Source organism: Acipenser ruthenus, chromosome 5 (genome assembly GCF_902713425.1).
Source record: "Acipenser ruthenus chromosome 5, fAciRut3.2 maternal haplotype, whole genome shotgun sequence".
Taxonomy (NCBI): Eukaryota; Metazoa; Chordata; class Actinopteri; order Acipenseriformes; family Acipenseridae; genus Acipenser; species Acipenser ruthenus.
The window spans coordinates 3,626,727-3,647,404 of NC_081193.1; the positions used below are offsets into that span (position 1 = coordinate 3,626,727).

The window sequence follows — 20,678 nt, forward strand, 5'->3', positions numbered from 1 at the left end:
TTCGGATCCACCAGGTATCGCACTTCTCAACCCTTTACAGGAAGAAAGTTGTATATGGGCTTTCAGACAGACGTTAATTAAAAGATAAGAAATCGATTTGTTTGTTTAGACAAGACTAGCAGGTCAGCACAGCAGGTAATTTAGACCATTCTCCAATTGGAATTTTTTTGCAACTCTGTTACTAATATCTAGTCCTTTTGAAGTAGATCAATCAAGAATGTTTTAGGAGAAGGAAGGGTGGGGAAAGACAAATTTAATTAATATCACAGCATCTCAAGCTTCATAATTTAAGAATTGAAATGTCATTTTACCAAGTACATTCAAGTACAAGCACAGATTTCTCCCACAACATGTAAAGTGCTAGAGGGTCATTATCTATGAAGGAATAACAATATATTTAGTAAGTAAAAGGATCTGAGTGGGAAATATGGCTGTCACAAAGACGGCCAGAGTGGGTTGCGTCAGACCAGAAAGGAATTCACAGACAGAGACGGTGGTGATGATGAGCTGAGTGCAATGGCTGCACTCAGCGTTTATTAACAAATAAAAGGTTTCAAAACAGCACAAAACAGGACACGGCACTTGCGCCAAAATAAACAGACATACAAAACGACTAACACTAAACAAACGGTGCACGGACAGACAAACAGACACGGTGAGTACAAACAAACTTATCTTTACTTTTACGATCTTAATTACTCCTCTCTCTCTCACCCGTTCTCCTCTTCCGAACACCCAACCCTGACTGAATGAAATGTGCGTCTATATATACTATTGTGCTGGGATTCAATTACTAATTAATTATTCACTTGAATCCCAGCACGTGAATTAATTCTGTGCAACCCCGTGCTCGCATATTATATTTTAAATGCACGTGCGTGATGTGCAATCCCGTGCCTAAATACAAATATACAATTTAAACACACGTGAAACACAGACCTGTTTATATCCCGTGTACCAATCTATACACCAACATTAACATACGCACGCATACATACAACATAGAACACACAAATGCACACAGGGGCGGGGCACTTTGCCACAATGGCCAATACAGTCATTTGTTGTGCTGGTACTGTACTGACAACATATTCTTTCTTTTTTTGAAATGGGAGAAGCAGCAGGTCTAATGTTCGATTCAGATTTATTTTTCAGGTACTCAGCAGCACATGACTAATGCTTTATATGGTAGAACACAGCGTACCATTTGGAGTGCTCTCCTCTCAAAATGTTTAGTTATTTACTGAAGTACATACAAGCCACTCAAGTGTACCCTCTTTTGACTACCATCTAAACCATCTAAAACAAATATGCATTAATTAGCTACAAATAGTGAACACTTTATAGCTTTCAAAGTAAAGCTTTGAATGTACTGTATCATGAAATAAACACATGTTTTATTGAACAACTGACTATAGTAGAAGTGGATCATAATTAGCACCACCAATCAAATTGAATTGTTAATGACAGACTATACCAGTTCCAAGTATCTATAATTAATTATTCTAATAAAGCTTGTTTATGTTGGGTTGTATGATGCTTTCCTTTATATTAGGCAGCCCCCACCCTATTATAAGATTGATTCACATGAGATGGCAACAATGGTCAATGATCAATGCTTCCTTTTTCTCACATCAACTGAAAAATGGGAAAATGTTTGGATTAGCCCTGGTTAAACCCACCCTTCTCATGCACTGCTTGGATTAGCCCTGATTAAACCCACCCTTCTCTTGCACTGCTTGGATTAGCCCTGTTAAAACCCACCCTTCTCTGCACTGCTTGGATTAGCCCTGATTAAACCCACCATTCTCTTACACTGCTTGGATTAGGGCTGTAATTCCATTTCAGGTCTGTTTGGTTCAATATGAAGACTGTTGACAAAAAGAATGCACTGGAACCCATTACAGCACTCAAAATGCTGCTTCAACTGCAATTTCAAACATTCACAATCAGAAGTTCTATCATACCTTTTATAGCAGGAGGCAGAAGTATATGCATCATAAAAAAAAACCTATAGTACGGAATTTGAAACGTTCCCAACACTGAATTGCAATGTTGTACAAGAAAAACAGATTTAACTCACAACTGCAGGCAATATAAAAATGCAGTACTAATAAAAAGTATTTGTGTGAAGCCTCACAGGTCGAGCTACTTTCTGAAAACTTGCATGAAGGATGTTTTGTAAAGTTGTTCACATTGAACATGTATTTTACTGCATGCATTCATGATTATTTTAGTGCATGCATTCATGATTATTTTACTGCATGCATTCATGATTATTTTACTGCATGCATTCATGATTATTTTACTGCATGCATTCATGATTAAGACTGCTTGGTTTACATTTAACACACTGTGGCAATTTCCATGGGAAAAGAAAAATAAGTCTCACCTTTTTCTTACTCTATTTCAGTAGTACTTTTGGGTTGTGTGCGTTTCCATGATGTTTCTTTTAGCCAGAGAAATTGTCGTTCCAAATGCAAGTAACCTCATTAATATTAAAATTCAGGAGGGTATATTGAAATGTTTGTGTCTAAAAAAACTGCCTCATTAGGCCACCATAGAAAATTGCTAACATTTTTGACTGTATATATATATTTATTATAAACCTATTATACATTATTATTATTATTATTATTATTATTATTATTATTATTATTATTATTATTATTATTATTTAGTCATTTAGCAGACACTTTTATCCAAAGCGACAGAGATTAGGGGTAATCTATGCAACTGCTGCTGCAGAGTCACATATGGAGCCCGGGAGGGGACATGAGAGAAAAAATATATATCATATATCATGTGCTTACTATCTCGTGGCCACTGAGGCAGGGCTACCAGGGTACAGGGGGTGAACCCAGTCCTGCTCTCCACTGAAGGACAGATCCTGTCCACCTGGGATGTGTGCATGGCAGGGCTTGGTGGGATAGACATTGGTGGGATAGGTGTGAGTCAGAATAAAAAATACAATTAAAAAAATTACAAAACCATAGTGAGTAGTCATCCTTCATATAAATGTGTAGTGGGTGTCCCTGAAAAGGGGTCTGATTGCTGATAAAGAACTTCGGGACACATTTGAGTCTTAAATGTTTTATGTTTTCTTCTCAAGTAGAACAAACATTGACTGTGCAGCAAACTGATCCTGAAGAAAACCTTGTGGCCAATGCCTTGCCCATATTTACAGCCCCAGCCCCTGAACACTGTTTCCCATTTTATTCTCCACCTCATTAACTGGACATGTTCATGATAGAAATTTAAATTCATGGGAACATAAACCAAGGAGGTAAAGTTACATAATTCAAGGGGAATGGTCATCAGATTGAATGTTTTTTAAACACAAACTAAAATGTAAATGTGAAAATAGTATGCATCATTTATATGTCCTGATATTGCAACGAGGCAGTGACTCCAGTAATGAAATTAGAAATTTAAAAAATACAGCTGTGCATGAAACATGAGCACATTAGTGTACTTGGTGCAACCTCACACAAGCTCCTCTCACAGGGATGCGTAAGCAATCTTTAGCTTAGCTGGTAACCATGATTGATCTGTTAAACAAAAGTAATAAAACAAAAGAAAATACTTGACCAGTTATTATGTGTATTTGCTGGAAACATATAAACAAAAGTAAAAGAAAAGTGTCATTTGAATAACCAGATTATCAACTCAACTCACACAACAAAGGACAACAGAAATATTGTATGCATTTAATAAAATACATTGTTTTAAACTATACTTGTACTTATTATTTTAGGTGAAGAGGAGCTGGAGTTTGAGCTTCGAGGAGACAATGAAAATAAGACCAAACAGGCCGCTGATCCTCTTCCTTCCATTTCATCAGCAGGCTGATCTTGGGGTCCTGCTTCGGCACCTCTCTCACCTCTCTGTTTGATGGCTTTTACTACCGCCAATAGCTCCCTCCAGGTCACACAGTAATTGCGCTCTGCTTTGGTGAGGGCACGGCTGAAGTACGCCACAACTCGCTCTCCGTCTTCAGGGGTGCCTTGGAACAGCACCGCACCAAAACCCTCGTTACTGGCATCGGTGTCCAGGATGAAAAGTGCTGTTCTGGATGGGGTTGCAAGCACAGGAGTACTCGTTAGAGCTTGTGCTTGTTGAAGGAAGTCCAGCCCCAGGATGCATTGGTCTTGGATGTCCGCGAACCAGACTTCCTGATCGAAGGTGGTCTCCCCCAGGTACTGCTGCAGTAGCCCTCTCCCTCGCATCAGAGATAGCTGGTGGCAAAGTGGTTTGCAGTGCGCAGGTGATGTGAGTACGAAACAGAAGACTGACAAACAATGGTTTATTTTTGTAATCCCGGGCTGGCAACTGCAAAGAATAATCCCAGGCAATACACAGCAATGTGTATTACACTGCTCCAAACAGGTTACAGTCTCAAAATAATAAGCACAGTATAACACACACACCATCACAAGTCCAGAGTGAGTGCTAATGTGCAATTGGTGAAATACAATTTATTCGTGTATAGTTGTGAAGTGCTGTCCGGGTCGGTGCTGGCCTTAAGCGACAGCCTCCGGTAATTGTTAGTCATCTAATAAACAAACAAGTATAATTAGACATGACAAAACAAAAACACTCACGGTACAACTTTGGTTCTCCTTTAGCGGTTCGCTCATACCCATAACAAAGGAACAGATCACCTAGCCATGCCCCCTTGGTTAGCGAGTGCAACCGTTTCTCCTCCAATCCACGGTTGCCACATTGCTTCCCTTCTGGGGCGATGATGGTGTACCATAGCTCCGCCCCCTTTCCAGATGGCCAACCTCCACCTTTCACTGGAATGAATTGTCAGACCATCCAATCTGGGGCACTCTGTTCCCTTTACACAGCGCCCTCACCGGTCAGGAAGGAGATTTATAACCAAGATTCATTCTTTCTGTCACAATAACATACCTGTAATTTCTCTTTTCATTGTTAAACACCCAGACAACTTTTTACACTTATAACTTTAAAGTCTTTTTCAAAGCCCTTTTCAAAATGGCCATTCTAGTGCTCTAACAGTTTAAGGATTATTGCCCACCTTGTCAAACAGATAACACAGCAATAACGATCCATGGTGTTGTCGCAGCGACCACCTGTCTAATAGCCCTAGAACAAATTAATTTAGAAATGATAGAGATAGTCCACAATCAGAAAGATGTCACTCCAGTAGTACCAACTACACCATGTTATGTTTATGGAAAATAAGGAATTCCTAACTAACCTGTATGTCAAGTTTATATTCTCTTTTATTTGCAAACAGGTTTGAATATCAGAGGGGAACAGCATCCAGACCACCCATGCCCAAGGACAACAACACAGGTAACTACTAAAATACTTTGTTAGATTGCAAAAAGTTAAAACGAAAAGGTCAAAACATGAAATAAACAGCATCAATATGCTCACATCAAGATCTTCCCATACTTACCCTGGCTGGTAAGTCAGTAGAGGACGTGACTCCAAACTCCTGCTCCCACTCTGATTCATGGTAGCCAATTCTCCTCCCCAGCAGGGGGCACCACTCTACCACTGAGCCCCAACCAACAAACTGCGCATGCCTTAACCCCAATGTGGTCAGAGACTGGGCAGTCCTGACTTCTGTAGGAAGGTCATTCCACCACTGCGGAGCAAGGGTGGAGAAGGAGCGGGCTCTGGAGGCAGGGGAGCGTAGCGGAGGTAGAGCCAATCTTCTAGTGCAGGCGGAGCGGAGAGGTCGAGTGGGGGTGTAGGGAGAGATGAGGGTCTGGAGGTAGCTGGGTGCAGTCTGGTCAAGGCATCTGTAGGTTAGTACAAGAGTCTTGAACTGGATGCGAGCGGTGATCGGGAGCCAGTGGAGTGAGCGGAGTAGTGGAGTTGCATGGGAGAATTGAGGCAGAGAGAACACCAGACGGGCAGCGGAGTTCTGGATGAGCTGGAGCGGACGGGTGGCGGACACAGGAGGCCAGCCAGGAGGGAGCTGCAGTAGTCTAGGCGGGAGAGTACCAAGGCCTGGACCAGGAGCTGGGTAGCGTAGTTGGTGAGGAAGGGTCGGATTCTTCGGATGTTGCTCAGGAAGAATCGGCAAGTGCGTGCCAGAGTGGAGATGTGCTGGGAATAAGAGAGGCAGGGGTCCAGGGTTACTCCGAGGTTCTTAGCAGAGGAAGATGGAGAGAGTGTGGTAGATTCCAGAGGAATAGAGATAGAGAGATCAGAGGAGGGGGAGGAGGAGGGAAAGAAAAGGAGGTCAGATTTAGAGAGGTTGAGTTTGAGGTGATGCGAGTGCATCCAGGAGGAAATAGCAGACAGACAGGTAGAGATATGGGAGGAGATGATGGAGTCAGAGGTGGGGAAGGAGAGGAAAATCTGAGCATCATCAGCATAGAAATGGTATGAGAAACCATAGGATGCGATGAGGGGGCCCAGGGAGCGGGTGTAGAGAGAGAACAGGAGAGGACCCAAGACTGACCCTTGGGGGACTCCTGTTAAGAGAGGGTGAGGTGTGGAGGTTGCTCCACGCCAGGTAACCTGGTAAGTGCGGTTGGAGAGGTAGGAGGAGAACCAGGCCAGAGCAGTGCCAGAGATCCCCAGGTCAGTGAGAGATGAGAGTAGAATAGAGTGATCAACAGTGTCAAAGGCAGCAGAGAGGTCGAGGAGAATTCGGACAGAGGAGAGAGAGAGGCAGCTCGGGCAGAGTTTAGTGAGTTGGTGACAGACAGGACGGAGGTTTCAGTGGAGTGAGCAGAGCGGAAGCCAGATTGGAGAGGGTCCAGCAGAGAGTGGTTGGACAGGAAAGCAGAGAGCTGGCGGTGTACAGCCCGCTCGAGGGTTTTGCAGAGGAAGGGTAGGAGGAAGACAGGACGGTAGCTCTGGAGGGAGGTGGGGTTGAGGGTAGGTTTTTTTGAGGAGGGGAGTGACAGAGGCTTTTTTGAAGGCAGAGGGAAAGAGACCAGAAAGGAGAGAGGTGTTGAGAAGGGAGGAGATGAAGGGAAGTAGAGCAGGAGCAGCAGCTTGAAAGAGGTGAGTGGGGAGGGGGTCAAAGGCACACGTGGTGGGTTTGTGACCCTGGAGCAGGGAGGAGAGGTCAGAGTCTGAGAGGGGTGAGAAGGTGGAGAAGGAGAGCGAGTTAGTAGGGGATGCAGTGGGTGTAGGGGTTGGAGCAGGAGGGGGTGCGGGGGAGGGAGAGGTGTTAAAGAGTTTGCGGATATCTGAGATTTTAGAAGTGAAGAAGGAGGCAAAGTCATCAGGGGAGATAGAGGAGGGAGGAGGAGGGGGGAGGGTTTAGGAGGGATGAGAAGGTAGAGAATAGTTTACGTGGGTTGTTAGTGGAGGCTTGGATGATAGATTGGAAATAAGTACATTTAGCAGAGGAGAGAGTAGAGGAGAAGGAGGAGGAGAGGAGAGTGCGGTAAAGGTCTAGGGCAGCAGGGAGTTTGGTTCTCTTCCATTTCTTTTCAGCAGATCGCAGTGTGATTCTTGCTGAGCGGAGCACAGAGGAGAGCCAGGGATGGGGAGGGGCGAGCAGGTCGGGAGGTGAGGGGACAGAGGGAATCGAGGGAGGAGGTGAGGGAGGAGAAGAGGGTGGAGGTAGCAGAGTCTACGAAGAGTTGTGAAAAGGAGTCGATAGGAGGGAGGTGAGAGAGAGCAGTGCAGGCAAGGACAGAGGGGGAGAGAGAGCGGAGGTTACGGCGAGAGGTGACAGTGGGGGTAGGAGGAGCAGGGAGAGGGGGGAGAGACAGAGAAAAAGAGATGAAATAGTGATCAGAGAGGTCCAGGGGGGGACAGAGAGGGTGGAGGGGCAGCAGGCCCTGGAGAAGGTGAGGTCCAGTTGACGGCCAGCTTTGTGGGTAGGAGGGGATGGAGAGAGACAGAAGTCGAAGGAGTGAAGGAGAGGGAGGAATCCAGCAGAGTGGCTGGGGTTGGAGAGATGGATGTTGAAGTCACCCAACAGGACAGTTGGGGTAGACAGAGAGGGGAGGGAGGAGAGTAGATAGTCGAGTTCATCCAGAAAGTGAGCAAGAGGCCCAGGGGGGCAGTACAGAACAATGAGCAGGAGTTGACAGGGAGAGGTTAGTTGGACTGCATGAAATTCAAAGGTATTAACAGAGAGTGAGGAGAGATCGGAGGGGACAGAAAAGAGTAAGGAGGGAGAGAGGAGAAGACCAGTCCCACCTCCCCGTCCAGTGAGACGCGGGGTATGGGACAGGACGTAGAGGACAGGGCAGCAGGAGTAACAGTGTTATCAGGGGACAGCCAGGTTTCAGTGAGAGCAAGGAAATCGAGAGAGAGGTGGGAGGCAAAAGCATAGATGAAATCAGCTTTGTTAGCAGAAGAGTGACAGTTCCAGAGTGCAGCAGAGAGTGTGCGGGAGGAGGGGAGAGGCGGAGAAATTAGGTTAGAGGGGTTGGAGGAGCAGCAGCAGAGGGAGGGCAGAGGACGAGGACGGGAGGACAGAACAGGGATGTGAGAGACAGGCATAGCAGGACAGGCAAGACAAAAGGCACAGTAGGAGCAGTGGGGTGGAGGGTACAGACCTGTCTAGTAGATGGCTTCGTCCAGAGCGCCGTTAGGTTCGGATATATGCGAACAGCGTCTCGGCGCAGGCCTCCCCTTGCTGGACTCTCACAGCTAGAATCCCGGCTCTTTTGTTGAGGCTCTTTGGTTTGCTGGCGCTTCTTGCTGGCGCCGAAATAAGCTGCTTGATTAAATGTTACACCTATCTTGCTTCAGACGCTGGTTACCTGTAGACTCCCACAGCTAGACTCCCGGCTTTTTTGTTGAGGCTCTTCGGTTTGCTGGCGCTTCTTGCTGGCGCCGAAATAAACTGCTTGATTAAATGTTACAACTGCTTGGCAAAAGAACCAACTAAACTGTGTGGAAACCAATCAAGTAGCAAAATCAACTTCTAATCAATTTAGCCACTCACCTGGTACTAATCACACACCACCTTACATCAAATGTAGTTAGTTTAAAATTACTTGAAGCAGGAACTTACCTATCTGCCTTTGTCCCCGGTTACCTGTAGACTGAACTAATTACTAGATGCCCACCCTTAAATAAGTTCGACCTCACTTTGCAAGGGAACTGGCACAGCTGCTAACTGCTTTGGAGACAATAGTTCCACACCCTTCAATGGGATCACACAACTACAGGAGCTGTGTAGAGACCAATCCAAATGCAAACTACTCTATTCAAGTTAATTAAACCACCCTCCCTGATACAATTTACAAATTACAAATTTATTACTCAAATAAGCACACTACCTGGGATAAAATCACACACTCCTCCCCAAATAGAAACACCAAATAATGATACTTAAATAGTTAATTCAAAATTTACTAGGAGCAGGATCAATTACCTATCTTGCCTCAGACGCTGTTTACCTGTAGACTCCCACAGCTAGACTCCCGGCTCTTTTGTTGAGGCTCTTCGGTTTGCTGGCGCTTCTTGCTGGCGCCGAAATAAGATGCTTGATTAAATGTTACAACTGCTTGGCAAAAGAACCAACTAAACTGTGTGGAAACCAATCAAGTAGCAAAATCAACTGCCTTCAGTCACCTCCTGTCGGCGTTCTTTCGGTCTGCTTTCAATTGCCTTCAGTCGCCTCCTGTCGGCGTTCTTTCGGACTGCCTTCAGTTACTCTCTCTTACACCAGCAGCCCAGCTTAATTGTTGGTAAGTATTAGGTTCACCTGTAGGCAGTGCTTAATTTGAGCCGCATCCTGCCGGAACAGGATCCGGCACCTCTCAGATTTTACTTTTTTTGTTCCGGCACCTAATTTGCTCAGATCCGGTACCTCTCGCCACATGATTTATTATTTTTTCCACTGTTTGCACTGTAAACATTCTAATAAAAGCGATCAGAGTTCAAGTTGCTTCTGCCTCCTCGTTATTTCTCCCGTCCCCCAGTAAAAGCGCATCCTATCCTGCCACACCGATTCCAGACCTGCTCTCTTATTTGTACATAGCGGTTATGGGGCGGGCAGGCGAGGTAAGTAACTGATCTTGAAACAGTGGTGGTCAGCTAGTGAGAGGTCCCTGCGTAATCACGTCACGTAGCCAAGGCTAGTCGTCGCTGCTCAATTTGAAACGTGTCGAGGGGAAAGGAAAGCCAAATCAAAAATGAGGGGGAAACTGCTCCTGATGGCGATGCCTTAGCTAGCAGCGCTGTCTGCGCTTTATCCCGCCAGTTCAGCATCACCACCGGCACGTCCTCCACTAGCTAGTAGCCCTACTAGTGAGTCTGACTCGGCGGGAGAGGGGGTCGGGGTCGGGGAGGACTATGGGCAGTTCGATTCTTTTTAGTGTCTCGATTCATTTGATTCAGTTCAGTTTGGTGAATCGATTAATTTCGTTCATTTGATTCACTGATTCAATGACACAAAACCAATCAATGTAGACTGCATTAAGATTGTTTACGTAGGTTTATTTGAACCGGAAAGAACGAGTCGTTCACAAACTGCACATCACAAAAGCTAGGGAGAATCTATATTTGGTTGACTTGGTTCATAAACACTAAATTAAATATAGTTTAACAAAAAAATAATAATATATATTTAGAATACTGGAGATAACATAACAGTTTGAACCATTAGCATTGTTTAGCCATCAGTATCAATCTAATCTAATCTAATCTAATTTAATCTTTAAAAAACATAGTCAATTGCATTTCTTATGTGTTTTTTTTCTATACATTTGGAGTCACCCATTGTTTTTTACAACAACAAAAAAGAGAGGCTCGAACGAGTGGTATTTGTGGAACTAATCCGTGGTATTTATTCAGCACATAGCAAAACGCTGTTTGCCCAATTCCTCTTCTATCCAGTAAATCTTTGGGATTAGTCATGTAATCAATCACACGTTGAAGCACACCCATAACCGCAACACGTATATTTTATAAAAACAAAGTTTAAACGAGTATATATTTAGTATTTTTTAGTGTTTAACACAGTAAAATAACATTTAGAAAATGTATATTTAATGTGAGTGTAAAATATAATAGACGTTTAAGAACGTCATCCATTAGAATGTGCAATATCCTCCTAAAAGGTCATTGTATCGTAGCTGATACTACGTGTCACCTTGTGGACTAAGGTGAATCGCCGTCATTATTAAATTATAAAATATTTAACCGTAGTTGTAAATCGTCATGTATAAAATACATTCATTCCTCAAGGTCAAGTATGTAATCACAAGTTATATAATTATGCCTTGGGTACAATAACGTTACAATATCAGTAGATGTTTGTATTTATTTATTTGGGAAATGAGGTGTATATCTCAATTATTATTATTATTATTATTATTATTATTATTATTATTATTATTATTATTATTATTAATAATATTATTTTGTAATTTGGCTGACTTTACTCAAGATGACTTAGAAGTATTAATCATAGGGAGGGATGAAACTAGCAAAAGAGTGGGTGGAAAAAACAACAAAGAGCCCTCAGAAAAAAGGTTTTTGAACATGCCCGAACCAAGGCCCATTTAGCGGCAGCAAGCATTGTAGCCAATGTTAAAGATGACACCTTAACACAGGTTATAGTTACATTGTCTGGCTACATTGTGTTTGTCACTTTTTTCTCATGCGTTCCGGTACCTGAGAGCCCCCCGGAACACCCCCCCTCTCGCGCTCACTATGTGTTCCGGGACCTCCCGATTTACACATTAAGCACTGCCTGTAGGTAACAATCACACGCACCTGCAGGTAATTAAAAAGCGGCCAGTGACTCCTCTCGTTCCCTGAGTGTAAATAAACCAATAAATACGTGTTTTCTCTTTTTTTCAGCACAAACGTGCCTTACAAACAAATATCAAATCGTGCGTTTTAAAACAAATACAAATCATATTAGTGAATAAATCAAATAAATAAAACAAATATACACTCAGTGCAATATCAAATACATACATAACATTGTTTATTTACACTCTGGTACAGAAAGAAAAGCCAGAACACTTAGGTTTTTTTTTTGTTTTTTTTTTAAATCGCTCTTCCTGCAGTAATTTAGAGGACCTCAAAGCCCAGTTGAAACAGAATTTAAAGTTATAAGTGTAACAGGTTGTCAGGATGTTAACAATGAAAAGAAACTCATTATTTATGCAGTTGTATCAACACGTGACGACGTATAACGCTATATTGTTCAGAACCCCGCTACTTCCTCTTTAGGGTATTGAGAAGTCACAGATTATAATAACAGAATTTACACAATCCACAGTGGATTTGTGTCCTCTAAGACATTTGAATCAGAACCAGTATTCAGATTCAGTCTGTGAATACGACCTGGGACAGTAAAAAATCAAAAATAACATTAAATACTAATATGTTATCTTTCAAGATGGGGAATATATTTTTAATCCAGAATATCAAAGTGCTTCCAATTCTTTGACTGCAGCACGAGGGGGAAGGGATGAGGACAAAACGACCCTACACTAAACCCAGAATATTTCGTCCAGACAAGTTATACGTAGATACAGATTGGGTATAGGCACTATAACAGAGCTGTGTGATCTGCTTAAGTTTGATTTAGAATCACAAACAGGCCGCAGTCACGCTATACTTGTACCTGTAAAGGTTACAGTATCCATTCATTTTCATCCATTTTCATCCATCCAGACAACAGCTGGCGACAGATCAGGTCTCTGTCAGTCTTCTATGTCAAAGATACTGACTGATGCCACAGATGCACTTCTCCATAGGGCAAGGGTATATACTATTTCTAATTGGGGGTGTGGAACAAAATAGAACCAAACCCAAATACCATCAGTTATCTGGCTTCCCAAACGTGCTGGGTGTAATAGATTGCACACATGTTGCAATATCCCCAGATTCAAGGAATACAAACATCATCATTCTTTAACTGTGGAGGTTTTATGTGATGCTCAGTGTATTATCACGGATGTCGTTACTAAGTACCCTGGCTCATGCCACCACTCATTTATCGTGGAGAACAGTGCCTTTTTCAGAAAATTAGAACAGGGGCTTATAAGTGGAGGCTGGCTAATTTTAGAATATATTAAATACATAATTAACATATGACCATTCGAAAACATATGTAACAAACACATATTAATGTTAAACATTTTTATTATGATTTTTCACAAACACACATAAGCATTCAGATATTGCATGTAAAGAATGTGAATATTAATATTGGATCAAAGAATAAATACATTGAGATACTGCATTATTATTGATATTAGTATTAATCGAGATGTATAATTAGGTGGCAAAAAAAACAAAAAAAACTCTCAGTGCAAATGCACTGCAACCTCTATTTTCTCCCTAAAAACGCGCCTTCTGAAAATCAGGCTGTAACTATCTAAAACGAATAGGAAACAATTTAATACTTCATTCAAGCTCCTGAATTAAAAGTATGTTTTTTATTTCCGGTTTGGTAACTTTAATGGGTGTGTTTCGCCTTTCTGAAAATAATTGTGCTACTGACGAAGGAATAAATAGCTTTGAGAATTTGGCCGACATTCTTAAAATAAATAAATAAATAAATAAATAAATAAATAAATAAATAATGGTAAACTGAACTGTAACAATGAGTGCTCAGACTATTTCGACTATTTGCATGTTGAAGCTTGAGAATAACGAATACAAAACACATTACAGTACCTGGAGGTTCAACCTTTCATTCACAAAAAAAAAAAAACACATTAGCATATCACTTTACATGAAAAAGTATCACATGTTAATTGACAACAGCTATATATAGATATATAGCCTAATCATTTAAGGATAATCTGATTTGCTGTTTAAACTGACCACTTTTCTCAGATTCATTAATATAAAAACACATCTATATGTTGAGGCACCTGTCATCAATGCCCACTTTTTTTCTGCCTCGTGCAGTTCACCTGTACACCTGCGCTGTGTTTGTACTAATACACAGCAGCTCGCAGCATTGCGTATACTACGATAAAACAGCGGTGCTCTCGTTAAAATGGTTCATACTTTAAAACCATTCATAAATATAAAGAACTAAACAAAACATACGCAATACGATTAAATATGAGGTCAATCTTACTTCAATACGACTAAATATGAGGTCAATCTTATTACAATAGCTGACCTGCAAGAAACATAATTCATCACAAGACCTTTTCAAACATCACAAATATGGGAATAAATAAAAACAAAAAGACATAATTAATATTTCAGGCTTTTTTGTTTGGTTTCAATGAATGATTACCTGGTAAGCATCTTGGTTTTCCTATTATTATTATTATTATTATTATTATTATTATTATTATTATTATTATTATTATTATTATTATTATTATTATTATTATTTTTGCGTTTACAGTTACTTTTCTGAGTTTGTCCAAACAAATCTTTCCAGAAGCACACTTTTTGTGAAGAGGCTGTAAGTTGTATGACAAAGCAGAGACATATTAACGGGTTTAGTACAGGTTTGTTCGACTCACAATAAACGTGTGCCGACAGTTATTTCTATTGAAATTAATAAAAACGACACAGGTGTTGCTTGAGTTTTGGAAAATGTCAATTCTGCTTACGCGCGTTAACAGGAGCAGTTTGCAAAAAGCGCAGCAAAGTTAAAGGCAATAAAAGCCAACTTCGTTCAATAAACTGCAATGTTCCAGTGTTGCTGATTATGTTTTCTACACGGGCTGATCACGAGGTGCAGCATCTGAAGCGCATTAGTTTCTGGAAAGCATGTTTGAAATCCTCGTTCGACATGGTGTAAATGATAGGGTTAATTAAAGAGTTTATATAACCCAGCCAAGTGAAAAAGTTAAAGAGGGCTGGGTGGAACCAGCAAGTCATACAGATAGGGTAGACCAGGGTTATAATGAAGAAGGGCAACCAGCATATAATGTAAGCTCCCAAAATGATACCCAAAGTTTTAGTGGCCTTCCGTTCCCTTGCAGCCGAGATCCTCTTCCTTTCCAAAAGCGCATCAGACACCGTCACCTGGACGTGGTGGTTTAGGCACACTGGAGCGCCGGTGTCACCAGAGGAGGATTCTTGTGCTCTGCATGTCAGGAGCGTCGTTGAAGCTGCTGATCCAGGTGAATCGGTGAGTAAATGCGCTGATGTCAGTCTTTTGCCTGATTTTTTCGGTGCCTGTTTTAGAATCCTAGCTCGGGCTTCCACGTAGATCCTCCCATACAGAACAAGCAACAATAACGTCGGGATATAGAACGCTCCAAAGGTGGAATAGAGTGTGTAAAAAATGTGATCAGTGTTCACCATGCATGAAGTGACCTCTTCAGCTTTAGCATGACGCCAGAACAAAGGCGGCAGCGATATGGAGATTGCAATGACCCAGACCACTGCAATCATCCCGGCTGCCCTTCCCCGCGTCCTCTTCCTGGAATATTCAACTGCATCGGTTATTGCCCAGTACCGGTCCAAGGCAATTATGCACAAGTGAAGTATCGATGCAGTGCAACATGTGATATCTGAGGACAGCCAGATGTCGCACACGATTTGTCCTAAAGTCCAAGTGCCACTCACTGTGTAGAGACCGCTGACAGGCATCACCAAAATGGATACTAAAAGGTCTGTGACGGCCAGCGAACCAATAAGGACGTTTGCAGGAGTGTGTAGCTTTCTAGTTTGATAAATAGTAACAATCACAAATCCATTGCACAGCATTGTAGCGAGAGTTATAAGTGATAGTGTTATTGCTAAACTGGTTTGAACAACCAAGTCCCCGACTCCGTCTTCCTTAGTGTCATTATTGTTATTTGGTGAATTCGTTGTCCAAGACTGATCGGATAAGACAGGTATTGGTTTAATCTGACTCGACTGCTCCATCCCTAAAAGCTCTTTTTCTTTTTATCGCTCGAACTATTTTTTCAGGTTTACTGGACCTGCTTTATACACATATACAAAATAAAATTTCGGTTTAAATGGCAGGCAGCATAACGTTTTAGATCTGTTTGCGGTATATCAAAATATATATTTGAATATATTCACAAACACTCACCATCTAAGACTCAGTATAAACTATAAATGTTTACCTTACTTCAGTGTAGTGCGGGTTATTTCTTCATTCATTAGGATTCCATTCCTTTCACATGAAACATGTTTTTCTATGATAGCATTTCCAATGCAGATGTTTCCGAGCGCACATTTCTGAGTCGTTGTGTTACCTTTGCTGCTTCACGAAGTTTACGTTCATTTTTGCTTGTACAGTCTCTTGGCCACTTTTGCACACTTGATGGCTTGACATGGTAGAAATATATTTCTTCATTTTACTGATGAATGTCTTCATTATTTAAAGGTAGCCTTCTTGTCATACTGTGCTTCGCAGTTCTGTAAATTGTGGTTCTCTCAATACCTGCGAGGTTGTATCGGTGCACGGCTGTGCACTTCCTTTTATACAGCCTTTCCAAGCAGAATTGTACCAGCGTTTACTGTGAAGGTGCTCTATCTCCGTTCCAAGGATGCGGGCGTCCTCTGGGTCCTAGCGCCGTCCTTTATGATGCATGGTCATTCTTGTATTATCATGAAAATATATTATTTCGCATTACATATACTCAGTGGTAGCGTCCTAAATCTTAAAGTACCGGAACGACAATTAAAATATAGATTTTTCTAAAACAAATGATACGAATTCACGTTTTATTTGTAATTTAATTTTTGGTGACCTGTAATAGGACGGATGAGACATTTAGGCTACTCTGACAGGTGCTGCCAGATTGTCGTTTTTCCAGCCAAATTTGGTTTGTTTTGAAAATATCTAGCGGGTAAATGTTGGACTTTTGGGTTAATTGGATGTATAACTGTAACCAGATCAACTATCACAATATATTAATAATTGGTCAAGATAATCTAATGCAACAGAGTACATTGAATCTGGATATGAACACATTTACACCCAGCCTGGGATAGCATTTAAAAGGCTGTGATATTTTCTTGTGTAAAGGTGCATTTTTATTTATTTATTTTTGACTTGATTATTTATTTATTTATTTATTTATTTATTTAGCAGAAACCCTTACCCAGAGTGAACAAAACACACACATTCACAGTACAAAGAATCACATTACAGAATATCACATTACAGAGAAGAGCAGTTGTAAAGTACATTAAAATCAGTAGTAAAAAAGATAAAATTCAAATAAGAGCAAAAAATAGAGAATTCGGTAAATAATTACATGCAAGAGCGGGTTTGACTAAGAGCAGTTAACTTATAATAAAAAATATTTGCTTATAGGAGTAAAGTACAGTATGAGCACATAGTGAGTATGATGAATGGATGAGAATGATTTAAAATAAGAGCAATTACAAAAAACCTGAGTACAGATACCTTTAAGAGTAAAGTGAAATACAAAATACAGGAGGTAGTTATAATTAAGAGCTGTAGTAGAATACGACAAGATATGGAGCAGTTCAGTACAAGTACAAGCTGATGCAAGTACTGGTATAATTGGGTGCCATATAGCCCAGTATAGTCGAGAGTTGAGGTTTGCAGATGCTGTCTGAACAGGTGTGTCTTGAGGAGGCACCACAAAGTGGTCAGGGACTGAGCAGTCCTGATATCCATGGGTAGGTTGTTCCACCACTCAGGGGCAAGAGTGGAGAAGGAGGTGATGTAGTGAAGAGTTTGCGGATGTCTGTGATTTCGGAAGAGAAGAAGTAGGCAAAGTCATCAGCCAAGATAGAGGAAGGTAGAAGAGGGGGGGGGGGCTAAGGAGGGAGGAAAAGGTAGAGAAAACCTTACGGGGATTGTTAGTGGAAGACTGAGTGAAAGTAGGAGCATTTGATGAGTGTAGAAGAGATGGAAGAGAGGAATGAGAGCCAAGTCAGCAGGGAGACTTTCTTCCATTTCTTTTCAGCAGAGCGCACTATAACTAAAATGTGACAGTGAACTGCTCAATAAACTAATACCCAACACAGTGTTATCTGAATTGTTACATTGGTGTTTTGGGATACGTATGGTCTGGAGAGGATTTCCAATGAGCAGTAAAAAATGAACTTCAACCCTGTAATGCAAATTTCTGTATCACATCTGATACAGTGCTACAGTCACCTCTTTATATTATTATTTTTTAAATTCAGCCTCATAAAATTAGTATTTTTTATATGCAGTACATTGGGCCTCATTTATGAAGCACAGTTCTGTCCCGATTAACGCCGCCACCTCATTTGCATTGAATTAATGATGTTTACGTATGCAAAGCAGCATGTTAAACACAGATAATGAACTGCCATACATTCATGAGTTATTCACGAAGGTCTGACAAGAATTTTGTGCTGGCAAAAATGACCCAAAAACTCCACCGATAGAATGATGCCACAAAGCAGAGAATAGGCAGCGCAAGCTGTGTACGATTTTTTTTTGGGGGGGGGGGGGGGGGGGGGAGGCGAAGATTCGTCAGTGGGGTTTTTTGGTGTTCTAGCTAAAACAAATGTATTGAGTTAAAATTGAACATCATTAAGGCCCTGCCAAAAAATAAGACAGCTTTTCATTGTCTTATTTAACAAAACTTCGAGAGGGACATTCGAGGAGAATGTATGTGATTGTCGAATGTATGCTCCTATTAGCGATTCTCAAGAAGGGGAATTTGGGTATTCAAGTTTATTCTAACAAAGTGATTCTCCTGTTTCCGTTTTAAATTCAACTCTGAGAATACACTCGAATAGACATCTTGAATGCTTCATTACACACCAATACGCCCCTTTTGAAATCCCACATGTGATTCTCATTGTCAAAATTTCATTTTGGTCGAATGTGGTCACCTAGTCAGGAGATGTTCAATTCATTCTCCTGATTTATATAAAGGATTCTGAATGGTACTTTTTGTATATAGCTGAAATAGAGGTTTTTCCACTGTTTCTGGAAGCTGTAATGCAGTGCTAGAGAACAGACTAGGCAAACGAGGCACAATCAAAACAGAGAAAGAATATACCGTCCCAGAGTCAACTTTGTTGATTTGCCAGCCAAGGATGTTAGGATTAGGGTCAGACTAGACAAGGCTATGATTGTGGCTCTCTGAGGCGATTAAGGATGATGATTTATACTAGTGTCTGTCACTACCTGTTCATCTTAAAGTGGTTTGGGTTTCTACATCTCTGGGTCGCTTCAGCATCCTGGGGGAGATAGGGTGGGCAATAGTCAAGTCTCCACAGCCTGTACTATTAATTAACTACTGTGTGAAGGGGTAGAAAAGCCTGCAACCTGCTCTCAACCACAATCACCAACCAGAGGCTGGAAACCATTAGAGACTCACACACTGATGTAATACGTAAATAAACAGCAGGTTTATTTGCAGCACATGATACAAACAGTTCTGAGCACAGCTTTACAGAATACAAATAGTTGCAGGCAAACGCTTCAGGCACAGAGGTACAAACTATACGTTCTCTTCCTCTCCCCTAGCACTACTATTGCCACCCTTATTTTCTGTCACGCTGGCTTCCTGAACCTGTAAGTTCTCTAAATGATTTTATTACTTACGGTGTTTGACCTGCATAAGTCACCGCTCCTGATGAGCAGACAAACTGACCACCTCCCTCTCCTCTAAACCATTGCCCTTATATATGTGCTACAACCCCACCCACTAATACACAGATAGTTTATTGTTTACATTTTACTTGTTTTATAGAAACACTCAATGTATTTACTATTGTATACTCTGTACAAAAATATTCTCTATAACAATAATTAACAAAAACAGAAATACATATTTAAAAACCATTTAACCCATCTTTCGGGTAAGCTTTTGTTTATTTTAAACAGTGATGGTTTTCCAGCACATACTGCGTTGACGAAGAGGACACAGGATTATATATAGGGTAGGGTGGGGTAAGAGGCCTACGTGGGGTAAAAGGTCTTTTTGTCATGGTGTTAACAGGAAATTATGTCATCAGCTATAATCAGTTAGAGGCACCTGCTGTCAGTGTTTGAGGCGCAACAGACACCCACATGTGAGTATTTCTCAATCCTTTTACTTTCATGACTAACTTTTATAATATTTTTTTTCAATTCTGTTGCATGGTTTGAACACTGTGAGGCCTGCAGGTTCAAGGGGGTATATTAAAATCTATGAATTGAACTATTGGCTTCATGATAATGTTGTGTTTGTGTTGGTGCTAATTATGCACAGGCCTTAAAACAATGAAAACAAAATGTAAGCTAGGAGGGGTTTTTTTTGAGAAAATATGACACTTTGTAACATATTACTAGGATAAGTTTATTTAGCCCTCCCCAAATTCTACAGTGACTATCTAGCTAGGCCCTAATGTAAGTTTGTCAAGGGCAGCTATAGCACAGTCACAGCTTGTGTTGTAGTTTGACTGAAAAAGTGTGTACAATGAAGAATGACAAAGTTAAAGTTACAGAATTGTAATAAATGAGATTGTTCAATACTAAGTAGCCTAGATTTCCAGTCATTTCCAAGTCTGATCTTGGTATTTGTCTCCAAGATTAAAATATTTATACCTTTTTCTTTCTTTCAAAAAGTAGCATTTAAAACTCTCCCATATCAACCCGTTGGATGATGAAAGATTATTAATTCATAGTCACAGTGTCACAATCGTAGCACTTGGAAGCTATACTGTTACTCATTCTGTTTCCTTTTTTAGTTGCTTTTTCTTGCCCTCGCCCATAAAAAGGTATATTATTTTGCCATATCCATGTTCATGTTCTGTGGAATTATCATTCTGATAATGGTTCTTATTGGTGTTATAATTAACATGTTGTTAATAAAAGA

The 20,678-nt window shown here is 41.1% G+C and overlaps 1 protein-coding gene across 1 annotated transcript; it reads right to left on the reverse strand.

Moving 5' to 3' along the window:
* Nucleotides 1-13,106: 13,106 nt before the first annotated feature.
* Nucleotides 13,107-16,344, reverse strand: LOC117402739 (5-hydroxytryptamine receptor 1D-like). Its single transcript, XM_034004167.3, has one exon. It carries the CDS (start codon nt 15,772-15,774, stop codon nt 14,626-14,628), a length of 1,149 nt encoding a protein of 382 aa, XP_033860058.3. The 5' UTR covers nt 15,775-16,344; the 3' UTR covers nt 13,107-14,625.
* Between the last annotated feature and the right edge of the window lie 4,334 nt (nt 16,345-20,678).

Bases quoted from the DNA above. Each gene is read 5' to 3' on its own strand.
- LOC117402739 (XM_034004167.3), bottom strand. From the start codon at position 15,774: ATGGAGCAGTCGAGTCAGATTAAACCAATACCTGTCTTATCCGATCAG.